The sequence below is a fragment of the Argentina anserina genome, chromosome 1, assembly GCF_933775445.1.
Source record: "Argentina anserina chromosome 1, drPotAnse1.1, whole genome shotgun sequence".
In the NCBI taxonomy this organism is placed as follows: domain Eukaryota; kingdom Viridiplantae; phylum Streptophyta; class Magnoliopsida; order Rosales; family Rosaceae; genus Argentina; species Argentina anserina.
The window spans coordinates 13,308,754-13,321,651 of record NC_065872.1 but is presented as its reverse complement, the minus strand read 5'-3'; the positions used below and the strand labels follow the sequence as shown (position 1 = coordinate 13,321,651).

Genomic DNA, 12,898 nt, shown 5'->3' with positions numbered 1-12,898 from the left:
AAATATTTGGAAAAAAGTTGTGAAAATTGAAGTGAGTAAATAGTTGGTGATCAATCTTATTTTTATGGTCAATTTCTATTGATAAAATTTAATGATTATTATACGTGTCGAATAATTATTCATCAAAAATCTTATCAGAAATTCTATAATATTATTTGGGTGATAACTTTGCCGGGTTCGATTCCATCAACAGAAAAACGAAGAAGATGACTGGTAGAATGTGGGAACCCATTAATCCCTTCTCATCATATTAGTATTGTAAGTGGATCGCCATACTAAGACATTTGGCATGTAATCACTGATATGTAGTTGGAGCAGTTTATTACTTATGTACTTATGTCGGTCATAATAAGAAAAATGGGACCTTGTCCAGGGAATATGTACATTGTTAATTTGTTAGTAAAAAAAGGGGGCTAATTCAAAAGTTGGGCCGAGTTTGACAGTAAGGAGGTCTATGGGCTTTATTTGCCGCTAAACTAGCCCATTTGTAACACTGAAATGCGTTGACCCCGTGAAAGAACTGGAATTCACCTGGTTCCGTTACTATCGGATTCTAACCGTTCCAGAGATCCAGTTTTTAACATCAATCAGTTGGGCATGATTTGATTTGCTGGAATCAAGTGGGAGGGTGGTAACATTTTTCAGCGGGAATGAACCGTTTCCCTTGGATGGAGTTACCCTGATAACACGTGGCAGGTTTCCATTGAATCCGGATTCCAAAATACAATTCAAACGAGTTTAGCTTGAAGGCTACCTCAAACTTGGAACCCTCAAACTTTCTCTATGATTAGTCATTCATGTTCTATCGTCTTGCTTTGGTTGGTTGTAGCTACAAAGGTGGGAGGAAAGAGTGAATGAGTGCAGGGAGGAACATCTGCATAGATTCGTTCAGTTAGAAGAAAAGAGTCACAGGGAGGGGGGTTGTAGAAATAGGGCTCTGATCAATCTTCTCCCTCCAGTTGGGTCATGAGGGTGATTGTCCTCGCAATGGAGATTCTCTGATAGCAAGCTACTATCGAATTGTCTCGTCTTCTTTGTATCCTACTTTTACTTAAAAGGTAAATTTAATATATTCTCCCAAGTGCCAACTCATTACAGATCTGTGTACGTGGTAGTTGTCAACGATAGGGTTTTGTCACATATCATGGTTAGGGTTTTATCATTGTTAGGGGACGAGGACAATAACACTACTACTTTTTGGGGGTGGGGGAGGGTTGGTTGGGCTGAATGATGGTATTAGGGTTTACATTATTTATCAGAAACTAATTATTTCGTTGAATAATTAATTGTGTATGACATGCAGACACCATCGATCTGAAGATGAGTGAGGGGAGCGATTCTATGGGTTATGTGGTTGATCGATTAATTTCAGTTGAAGTTCCAAGGTTAGTGTGAACTCAAATGCTGAGATGGTTAATCAAAAACTTTGTTGTGGTATTTGGTTACGTGAAGGCCCACAAAGTATTTGAACTAACTTATTGTTGTATGCAGGCCTACAAGATCCCATGGCATCGACTGCAGGAAGAAGGTCAGGCCTAAAACTTTTAAGGCCCCCTATTATTCGTTGGGCTACATAGATGTTTGACCAGAATGGACCGGTTTTATGCAGGCGGGAAGTATATTAGAAATTTTGGCGGGTTTGTTGTTTTAATATTTTCAAAAACCTTCAAAGTCGTTGACTTATTGAGTTTTCATTTTTTCGTTTAACAGGAAGTACTGGTGCTTAAAACCCGTTGCGACCCTGGAAAGTTTATCGTCGTCGTATCCCGTTTACCTGCGTACAAGATTGAAGCCATCAACCACATCGGAATGGGCCACCTGTAGGATATCAAAATGGATGTACTGAATCAACCAATGTGGACGCATTGCTTCAAAGAAGTGGACCTTAAAAATAGGACGGTGAAAATTTGTGAGGTAAATGCTGCTTAGTTCAACAGAGTCATGGGCATTGTGGATGGAGGAAGCCCTGTTGAGCCAGTTGAGGCTGACTACACCAACGAAATATTCTCTAGCCAATATTATGATTCTGATGGAAATCTGGGGCTTGAAGGGATAATCTACATTATCCTTAATAGGGCCAGCGCCGATGCCTTATTTCAACTAGCATACGCTCTGTTTGCAATTACAACAATTCTGTGTCCCAGCATTGATGACAAAGTCGATACTTCGCTCGTCGCCTGCCTCGAACTAACTGATAAGATTCGGGACAAAAAATGGGCATCATATGCGTTGCAATGCATATTTGAAGGGGTTGCCATGTATAGGAACGATGAAGCAGAGTTCGTGTCTGGCTGCATGCTCTTTTTCCAGCTATTGTATCTCGATATCGTTGGGAGGGGATTTGGGAAGTTGTACAAAGGCATTGTTCCAATTGCAGCCTGGGCAACAGTTGATCTTGAAGAAGTTGTTGGACGAGTGAGAGAGCAAGGTGGATTCAGTGCCCCAATTGTCGTGAAGAAAAACACAATAGCTGCAAACCTCACATATGAACCAAACTCCTCTTAAATAGGGTATGGAATTGGGATTAGGCCGGCGCTGCACGAAGATATTTATGAGACAAAGAGAGAAATGTCCGAAGTCAAGGAGACTGTGATGAGGATGGCTGAACTGTTTGAACAATACTTGCTTGAATGTCGTGAAGTGAGAGAGATTGTTGAAATGTGGGATGCAAATATAGACCAAATTTACGATGAATGTGTGAGCAGGGTATTGAAGAGTCTATTAGAGGAAGATGAGAATGGAAGGAATGAACTTTCTAAAAGGAAACGAAAGACCTGTGAAACCGACAAAGTCCCAAAATGTGGAAACAACAATGGTGTGAATGAGGGACGGATTGACGGAAAGATGGATGTTGTGAAGGGGGGTAAAGGAAAACATGGAGAAAGTGGAGCGGCCACCTCTAAACCAAATTGTGCGAGGAGACTTTCGGTCAGTATTTTTCCTAATTAGACATCATTTTCTATTGACATTCCATATATTTATTCCTAACTATGCTGCAAACGAGGTGCATCATCATCATCATCATGTATTTATTACCCTGTAAGTGGGCCTATTGTTTCTGACATTATTTGCAGCTGGATTGTGCAAAAAGAGCACCAACACCGCCCAAATCTTGCCAAGCTTTATCAAAAACATCAATTACTCTGCTGGGATACAAGAACTGGGGATTTTCGTATATATTTTATGGCAGTTGTATTTGTTGTTTTACTCATACAAGTTACAAAGCTTACCGGGTTTGTGTTTACAATCCCGGTGCACTTATTCGATGGTGTAGGGGATAATTCCACTGGTGTGGATTAGTGGAAATCGACGGACAACTCTGAAGCCTTGAAGTTGTTTTATCCTATCTTGTGGTGCGGATTTGTGAGGATTTTTACATTTCCATTTGATGTAATATTGAATTATAAATTTGGTTTGTAATAATCGGTTTGACTGAGTTGTATTTTGAACTCAGAAATGATCCGCTGTGACATTAAAATGATTTCGATTTATTGAGATTGTCTTAGAGTTTTTCATGACTTCAAAATTTGAGTTTCATACTCAAAATTTTGGGGTCGTGATAAGAGGAGACATAAACATAGCCATAGGCCAGACTTCTAGACAAAAAATACATGTTTCACACAACAATATTCAACACACCAACGCCCCTCGTCGCTATGTGATCACAAAAAATAAAATGAAGGACAACCTCATCACCCCAAATATGGATTACCATTGTGTGAATCGCTAGCCTGCGAGTTCATATTAGGGAGGTTTGCATAACCAATCCCTCCCACACCATCAGAGTGCAGCCGAGATTGTGATGACATCTGAGAATTCTGACATGTACGGGGACGTTCCATATTGTTACCATTCAAAACAGATTGCTGAACGTTTGATTATGAGAGCCCTCATGTTTCTGTGTCAGTACATGGCTGCAACATAGTCGCAGATTTAGTTTATGCCCTTCGGTCTCGACCTTTGCTTGCATCCCCCTTCACAATATCAGGACATGTGCGCCTATTATGACCAGGATTATGGCACTCACCGCATCTAGTACCCTCTCGGACTCCCTCATTTCTGTTAACATTACCTTCTGCTGCTTTGTGGCCATGCGTGCCTTTGGTTCTAGATCCAACAGGATCCATCACAACATTCTCATTGTCGTCGAGGTTAAGCCTTGCTTTTTTCACACGGGTTGCAGCATAATGTTTCCCTACAAGACTGTTCAACTCACCAACACCGGTCTCAAAACCTTCATTAGTCAGTGACATATTGTAACAAGCTCTTTTAGCTATGCCAATTAACTTTGCATACCTACATGCCTGAGATTCACCAAATTCATTATCCATCACCACCTTATCAATACATGCCTTCTTTCCTGCGTCTTTTTTTCACCTTTGGCAAAGCAGAGATTTAGGATAATTCTGAACACCCTCCCATTTAAAAACACAAAAAATGTGGCAACATGGTACTCCATCTGATTCGAGCAGCTGGCATGAACATGTATAAGTATCCCCATCTTCATCCTCTGGCCGGCCAACGTAGGTAACTAACCAATACCTATCCTCCACACCGTACTGTGTTACGTAAAGAGTCAGATTTCTTGAATCCTCGTAATCAATATGGCTGGATACAATGAATTGATTCTCAAAAACCATCTGCCCTCTAATCACAAGATAAATATCGTCGGTGAAGATATTAAATACTTGTTCCTCTAGACTCTTCATGGTTAGCTCAAATTGTCTGAGATGGTTTCGGGACTTGAAGTTATCCAACAAATAACGGTCTCTCAGTCGGCCAAAACTATGGTATAACCTTGGTACAAACTCCACTAGCTTTGTGAATTGACCGACTTTCGTCTTGATCTTATTGTTCATACCTTCACAGCGTTGTGTGCTGCACACTCCGGCACAATGATGTCCCCTGCAAAAATATGATTTATGTCTCCAATAAAATGTACTCACTCGGAAGAATAGTCATGAAATTCAAACAAAAGTCAAATAATTCATTTTCTAACAAGTCACATTACCTTAGTATACTAATAGTTCCTAGTTCTATATGCACCTTATCGCGAAATCTGATTTCAGCTTATTTACATGCTATCAAAATATAGGATTATAAACTTGTGCATTCTAACTTTTAATGCAATCAATTTCAAAATTTCATTACATATAAACTTCACACTCTCTTCCTATTTTCTAAATTAACTATACCAACATTCTCTTCCTACAATATTTAACAAACAACCTTCAATTACTACAACAATCATTAATCCAACTATGTCAATTCAAACACGAAATATATGGGCATTGATTAATATTTACCTGAAAAATGCCTTAGCCCATCTCTCGCGCCTACCATGCAATGATTTAAACCATTAATTATCTGCCAACCCATGTTCCGCTATCAAGTTATCCCATATCAGATCCCATTCTTCAATATTATATGATGCATATATGAGTTTTCCAAGAACTTTATGCACTTTCAGGTTCTTGACATTTTGACCCACCTTCCGGCCTATGTGCCAGGAACAGAGCCTCTGCCTCGCGGATGGCATGTGCGTATGCAGTGCCTTGTGCAGCCTTTCATCACCGTCTACAACAACTGTTTTCGGAGCCACATTATCCATCGATGACATGAATATCTCAATCAACCAGCTGAACGTATGCTCCTTCTCATTGCACAGAAGACCACAACCAAATATCACACTTCCACGGTGGTTATGGATGCATACGAACAAAACAAGAGGCAACTCATATATGTTCATTTTATAGGTGCTATCTATGATCAAAACATCGCCGAATGCTTTGTAGTTTAAAAAAGAAGCATTGTCCCTCCAAAACAGTGTGGCTAGTCTGCCCTCTCCGTCTCTGCTATACATGAAGAAAAAGTTGGGATCTTCCCTGCCTTTAATTCGTAACCAGTTCATTGCAGCCTCTGCATCACCAAGTTCTGAATTCATTCTCCTATACCGGTCTAATTTGTTATACAAGTCCAGATTGCTGGGCCATAAAATCAAACGCGGAACTAACACCCAAACCAGTAGACTGCATCGCTTGCACCTCAAGTAAGTCCTCACTAGATACTTCCCGGAATGAGTGAAGAAAATGTCTCTCTGATACAGCTGCAAACCCATGGTTGTGAGTAGTATCAAATCTAAAAACACGGTATTGTTTGGTCTCCACATCCAGCTTCACGGTGAAGATGGCTTTACAGTTGGTCCTAGTATACTTGGTTCCCCTTGGCACCCCCTTCTTTTTCTTCTTCTTCCCGACAAAGTAAGTGTCCTTATCTTCTGAAGCTTCATCACCGCTGTACGAGATCGGACCAACAACAACAGGCTTTGGTTTCTTCTTGCTATTGCAGTGCCCCTTTTTAGAACATGCCCAGCTCCTCCTCCATGTTGTTTCGCACTCATCAACAACGCGTTTTTCCCTTCTGAACCTCTTCACGCTGAAACCAATCATGAAAGCGTAGTAGTATAAGAATTTTTCAGCCTCATTCACAGTTGGAAAACTTATGTCATCAAAGTCATGCATACTCAGCGTCTTCATGTCCCTACCCTTCAGACTTGAACACCACATGCTATCTGATGTCAATGGGCATAGATCTTCAAACGAAATCTCTGATTTAAGGAGTTCTTTGGCTAATTTCCGCCCGGTTTCTTCCAACTCTTCAGGGTCATCACACATGACATATCTTTCGTGATACCCATCTTTGGTTTGTTTCCCTCCCTCGTCTCTAGCACAATCGCTATCTTCATTACCGGTACAATCAGATTCATCCTGCTCGTCACTTTTCATATCCTCCACCACATTTTCACCGTCATTGTCCTCGTCGTTTGAGAATAGTGGAGTGAAGTATCCCTCTTCATTAAAACGAAGACTTCCATCACCAACCTCCTCCATCACCTCCCGCATAACAATACAATTCCAAATTCACAAATGCACATTTAATTTCCATAAAATCAATAACTACTATGATATAACTACAATTTCTACAACTACAAAATCATATATTCAAAACTTAATTTGCTGAACCACGATTTCTCAACCAAATTGGGAATTTATATCATACTAACCTCTCTTGTCCATGGCGGATACGAGGAAACCAGAAAATTTTCAGGCCCTAACAACAACCGGATAATGCTCGGGAAATCAAACCAATCTGATCCCCGTAAATGAAGGAGAAATGTGAGAAATGAGCATTTCCAGTAGATTCAAACACAGTACATGGTGCTTTGCGGCTGTCTTTTAAAAAACTCGTTACCTATACCTAAACAACAAAAGACTTAGCACGTGTGGACCGTTGACTAACTCACGATTAGACATATTCATCTTGGCCAAAGTCAAAGTCAGACTAACACGAGAATTACCCCCCCCCCCCCCTTCATTTACCAAAACCACGTGCACCACACCCACCCTTATTAACGTCTGCAAGTTAACGCGGGTTAACGACCTGGGTTCCACCACGATTGTTTTCTCCAATGACCCTTTGCCATGTATTAAAAATTTGCTCCGGCTCTCGGAGGTACGGCTTCGGCTCTCGGAAGTAGGACGCATAACAGAATGTTCCATTGTTTTTTGTCAGAATATGTCTTGGACATGGAATTTGTAAGGTACTGTTTTGTGGGCATGTTAAGTTTAATTGTGTTTCACCCTCAGCGAATGATTAGTAAGGTACTGTTTCTGCCTATAGGTTTAGGTTGGTTCATGTTCACTCGTTAAATGGGAATTTAGAACAAATCGTGGCCATGGATTATGCGTCATTGTGTCAGGGTTTTATGCACTTAGTTGCCAGGTTTACATTGCTTTTCGCAAACGTTGCTCTCTTCTTGTCAATGCAATGACAATATCAGCTTCGGTTTTTCTAACAGTGATCGCTAATTGGTAGTTTTTTTTCTTCACAAGTACTGCCAAATGCGTAAAAGTTTTGTACTAACATTGTAACTACTTGGCACAAATAATTGCTGAACACTGGGTAGGATAGGATATGATATATGAACACAATTGACCCGATTACATGTTAATTCGACAGTCTGGCTTCCTATTCTACATAATTGTGCATTCTTACATCTTTACAGGACCATCATGTGCTCCATTCTTTCCATTAGCTTCTGCTGTCGCGTCAAACATTCAGGGAAATATGAAATCATCCCAAAAGCCTTCAGTGAACGCAATTATACAAAAAAAAAAAGCAGAGAGAAAAAAGAACAAGGTTAGTCACACGTTAAATCGAACATCGAAGGAACTGAAGTACAGTTATTACCTCCAACATGATATACATCTGAAATACTACAGAACTAATCTTACAATGATTACTGAGAAGATATACTGTTTGAATACAAAGCACAACCTAAAATAATCTATTCATTTGCCACCAGGCTTATTCCTTCACTATCAAGGCTAAAACCACAAAAATGGAACTTGATGGTGACTGGCACAATACAGTCTGCGGGAGTGACTACATATATAAGTGTAAAACCCAGCAGAAACTCTTTGGTACACAATGTGAAAGTAGATTGGCCTCACAAAAAATGGCAGCCTGATGATACAAGATGTCTACCTCAAGTGTGATAAAACTAATGACGAATTTACTGATATGCCCAGCAAAAGCAGAACCGATAGTTCAAATGAAACAAGAGAGACAGGTAAAATGTCTATAAAAACAAAAGATAAATTGAAATGATCTTATATAATTTGAAATCTCAAATCTTTGTTATATATGTTTCTTTTTCAGCAGATCAACAAGCATGGAGAGAGTGAATCACTTTTAACCAGATAAAGACATCAAATAGTGAATTTACTTTTATAAGCTGTTAAGAGTGTCCGTGGCACATTTTGGTCTCTCAATGACATACCAGTTGTTGTAATAGGGATAATGAACAATGTATGTGTAGGGATATAAAAGAATGGCCTATTTTCTGCGTGCAGTACAGACTTGGTAATAATATGATCCAACTTTTATGCTGCTGACGTACAAAAGGTGTAAGCATGAAACACAAGCACAGCTAGTACAACATAATACTTAGGCAAATGAGATTTAGAAGGAGCGTGTCCCATAAAGTGGAACCAAAATCACCTAGCAGCTAAGACCTTCCTCTTGCAATGAACCAGAAGAAAATTCTAGCTGGTTACTTCATTAATTGAACGATTGCAAACTGCAAACGAAGCATGGAGAAACAAGCAGTCCACCTAATATAATAATATTTTTTTAAAAAAACCATTGGTTTGCGTAAACACACCTGACACATATAAGCCTAAAAGGAAAGCTCTGACCACCCAGTCCACACTAGAAGATGGAGGTTGCAGCTTTACAATCCATGATAAGAGGCAAAAAGGCAATCATGCAACTCACATTGAAACTAAAATCTGTAGAGAGCCTGAAATAACACTACAAAGATTGAAAATTCTGAATAATCCGGGGTTCTACTTTCTACAGCAACATCTAATGCACCGTGAAGAAGGAAACAAGATCATAAAAAATCACCAAAAATGATAATTCTGCTCAGTTGTTAAATAGCTTTCCAGTTTATAAAATTAGTGAATCCCTTTCCTAGTCCAATAAAAGAAAATTAGGAATGGAAACTTTCATGTTTTGTTTTCATCCTGCATCAACTTTAGGCAAATAATGAAATTCAAACACAGAAAGGCAGCCTTAGACAGTTAGATAAAAACCATCATAATAGTGTTGTGGACATTTGTTACCATTCACCATAATCTCAATTCATATTAGCAACATGCAATTAAGTACAGATGAGAGCTCAACAGTTTAACAAACTAAAACAAGAGTAAAGTACATACCTACAGCCAATGCTTCAGATTGTCCATATCGAAAAAAGGAGACACCTGATGAATATCTGTTTCGAGTGCATTTATGAATCCTCGACTTGGCTCAGACATCAAGATTATTTGCCCTCCGACCTTCAGATATCTCATAAACTTCATGTGTTTAAATTTTCGGACAAAGTTTCCATCATCCTGAAGCATCATTTTAGGACATTTCTCACAAGGGTGCGCACTCTTTAAGAATTCATCCCTGTAGCACTTGTTCTCAAAAATGAGTAGCCGAACTACAAAACCAGAAGTTGAAATTGCTAACTGATGGCCCACATCAGTGACATGGACAATAGATCTGCAGACACATAACCAGTTTAACAAACAAGGCAACAGATGATATTGTAAACAAAAAATGTAAAATTTGTGTTAAATACCTCAAATGCTCCTCTTCAGTCAATCCACCATACATCACGAAAAGACCACTTTCGTGATCCTTTGCAAACGAGCCAAAGTGGATTCGAATTAAGTCCATTACTAAGATCTCATTGTCAAACTTGAACTTTTGCTGTTCTTCATCCCACATATATATCAAGAGCATTCCACCACAATAGATGTCTTTTAGCACTGCCGCCAAAAAAGCTAAAGAGCAATAAGAAATAACTTCCCTTTCGCGGCTCTGATCCCAACCTTTAAGCACCTTTAATGCATACTCAGAACCTGAGCCGATAGCAAATACATCACCACTGACCATCTTGAGTCTTTCCCTGAAATACCTGATGTCATTCTTGACATCATGATCCAACTCATATAGAATCGCCTCCTGTCAAAAAGTAAGTGGAACATTTTAAGATTACACCATACTAGTAATAAGGAGAAGAAAATGTACGGAACAGTTTTGAAGTCAACTCACCCCTTGCTCGACCGAGCCTATAAACATACCACAACAAGGTAGTACGTTGGATTTAATAAAATGCAGCGCTGCTGTGGCTACATCGTGAACAGATGCGCTGGGATTGGTGGTCATGTAGTCTTCCATGCACTTCCATATGGCTTCACAAGCATATTGCTTCCCTGTCATGGTTGCACAGACTTTTCCAATGATCCGCACTTTAGAACACTTCTCATCACCTGATTGTAAAATAAACAATTTGTCATCAATGATATAAATTTGATGAGAGAAGTATAAACTTTTAAAAACTGCTAGTGTACATGAATTACGTACGTATAATGATGGTTTTATTCCCTTGTCTGTCAGTCCGTGTTACTGTCACACGCGAATCCACTGCAAACACCAACTTCCCTGGAAGGCATAGAACCATATTGACAGATCCTTCAAGCCACTCATTTGGAAAAACGCTGTCCTTGTCTTTCAAACTAGGCAACCTTCCACAAAGTGTCAGTTTTTTGTCTTCATCATTGCTAAATGAGAAGTCCTTAACCAAGAGTTTGGTATCCAACACAGCTTGCAAATCTGACTGTACCAAGCCAGATTCTGGATAGCCCAAGAGCACATGCTCGTACAGATATAGTACATCGGCATACACATCAAGATCAGAGATTACAGCCTCCATCAAACGCTTGATCTTGAGAGGTTCTCTAGTTACAGGTTTCACATTCTCCACATCTGCAGGTTTTGTGGTAGGTAGTCGGGAGTTCCTACGTACAGGAAAACATGGCTTGGCCGTAAGCATAAATTTGAGAAGCTCTTGGAGTGTCACCAATTTTGTCTCACTCGAACTTCTGTAATCACGAACAATTTGCCTCAGCTTTTCTGCCTCTTCATACTGCTCCATGTCCCTAAAATCTTGGATTATCTTTCCAAGATCTAGTGAGCTGATTATCTTAAGTGATCTTCTGCAGATGTGCTCTTTGCCACCAAAATTTCCGCGACAAATTCCATAACCCCATCTACCAAACCATGGATTTCCATAAGCAACCCCATGGAGCAGGCGAAGTTTCATGGACCGCTTCTTTGAGACATCTTCTACTGATATTTTCCTACAAAAGATATACTATCATCAAAATCAGTAATTTAATTTTCACTAATATAAGAGCAGGAGATGAAATAAGGATTTTTATTATTACCTGGTTTGAAGATTGGTACATATTCGGTCCCAGAGGTCCATCAATTCTCTGCCACACAGATGTTCAGAGCCACCTTCCAGTCCATTGATACAGAGTAAATGAGCAAACCCATTACAGTGGATCGTTCCATGTAATAAATGTGTTGTCTTATGAAAGACAGCATCATCCAAAGGCTTATTCCATTCACCATCATGTGGGATTATCATGTGGTATTTTATCTTCGATACATCATGGTTACTCCAGCCTAAAGAACAATAACAACATGTCATGTATCAACCACAGCAGAGAAGTAATCATACATACAAATAGTGGATGACACTCTATGTTCTTGGCTTCTTGCTGATCTTAGCTTTCTTAAGTCCTAATTCCTCCGTGTACTGTATCTAATGCATTACCCTTTCAAGTACATCAACATTGATTGAATCACATCACAAAACAATTCACAAACAGGCAAAATGGCCAAACAGAGTAATGTAGATTAAGACAAGTGTATAACTAAAACCACAGAGTGCTCTTATGGTGTAATTGCTGACATTGTTGAAACTCTCCATAAGAGGAAAAGAAACAGCATTTCTTGATTGACCCAAGTAACAAATCATATAACTCTGATAAATTGTAGTAAATCACACAAACTAAACTAAACCCTTAATTCACAATTTGGTACCAAACCCCTAAACCCCAAAATTGAATATTAAAGAAGGAAGCAAGATTACCTGCGGAATGACACTGATCGCAGAAGGGTGTATCGGAGTCAGAATCAACTTTCTCTTCAATGGTGTAGAGAGGAAGAACAAGGCTACGGTGGTCGTGAATAACAAGAAGGGTGCACCAGATGGGCATGCCCTGAACACTGTCAGTCTCAAGCTCTGCATATTGCTCAAGAAACATACGAACATTGTCTCTGAAGGATCCCGATGGTTCAATAGCATTACCGGGTTCCCCAAAAGAATCGAAATCAAACATGTTTGACGTCATCTTAACCTTGCCCTTCTTGCAGGCATCCAGGGTTGGGATCATCATGTTAATCTTTCTCATATTTCTTGAAGAAGAAG

At 39.6% G+C, this 12,898-nt stretch overlaps 3 protein-coding genes across 4 annotated transcripts; all 3 read right to left on the bottom strand.

The window, feature by feature from the left end:
* Positions 1-3,938: 3,938 nt before the first annotated feature.
* Positions 3,939-4,709, bottom strand: LOC126802150 (uncharacterized). Its single transcript, XM_050529714.1, has 2 exons — positions 4,455-4,709; positions 3,939-4,304 (listed from the first exon to the last, which is right to left on the bottom strand). The coding sequence occupies exons 1-2, from the start codon at positions 4,707-4,709 to the stop codon at positions 3,939-3,941; spliced, it is 621 nt and encodes a 206-aa protein (XP_050385671.1).
* A 650-nt stretch (positions 4,710-5,359) lies between these two features.
* Positions 5,360-5,944, bottom strand: LOC126802142 (protein FAR1-RELATED SEQUENCE 6-like). Its single transcript, XM_050529706.1, has one exon. The coding sequence runs from the start codon at positions 5,942-5,944 to the stop codon at positions 5,360-5,362; it is 585 nt and encodes a 194-aa protein (XP_050385663.1).
* Positions 5,945-7,956: 2,012 nt separating this feature from the next.
* LOC126792732 (PHD finger protein MALE MEIOCYTE DEATH 1-like) lies at positions 7,957-12,898 on the bottom strand. 2 transcript variants are annotated; one of them, XM_050519202.1, is made up of 7 exons: positions 12,560-12,898; positions 11,847-12,090; positions 10,984-11,759; positions 10,672-10,889; positions 10,196-10,581; positions 9,786-10,116; positions 7,957-8,146 (listed from the first exon to the last, which is right to left on the bottom strand). In XM_050519202.1, the coding sequence occupies exons 1-6, from the start codon at positions 12,879-12,881 to the stop codon at positions 9,786-9,788; spliced, it is 2,277 nt and encodes a 758-aa protein (XP_050375159.1). In that variant the 5' UTR covers positions 12,882-12,898; the 3' UTR covers positions 7,957-8,146. The 2 variants fall into 2 exon arrangements, with proteins under 2 accessions (XP_050375159.1, XP_050375166.1); XM_050519209.1 differs by lacking the exon at positions 7,957-8,146 and adding an exon at positions 8,588-9,364.

What these genes read in the sequence shown, in the direction of transcription:
- LOC126802150 (XM_050529714.1), bottom strand. Translation starts at nt 4,709, where the DNA reads ATGAAGAGTCTAGAGGAACAAGTATTTAATATCTTCACCGACGATATT. An exon ending in AGCTGCTCGAATCAGATGGA is followed by an intron (nt 4,305 to 4,454) that starts GTACCATGTTGC and finishes GGTGAATCTCAG; the next exon opens with GCATGTAGGTATGCAAAGTT.
- LOC126802142 (XM_050529706.1), bottom strand. Translation starts at nt 5,944, where the DNA reads ATGAATTCAGAACTTGGTGATGCAGAGGCTGCAATGAACTGGTTACGA.
- LOC126792732 (XM_050519202.1), bottom strand. Translation starts at nt 12,881, where the DNA reads ATGAGAAAGATTAACATGATGATCCCAACCCTGGATGCCTGCAAGAAG. An exon ending in TGTACCAATCTTCAAACCAG is followed by an intron (nt 11,760 to 11,846) that starts GTAATAATAAAA and finishes TATCTTTTGTAG; the next exon opens with GAAAATATCAGTAGAAGATG. An exon ending in TAGGCTCGGTCGAGCAAGGG is followed by an intron (nt 10,582 to 10,671) that starts GTGAGTTGACTT and finishes ACTTTTTGACAG; the next exon opens with GAGGCGATTCTATATGAGTT.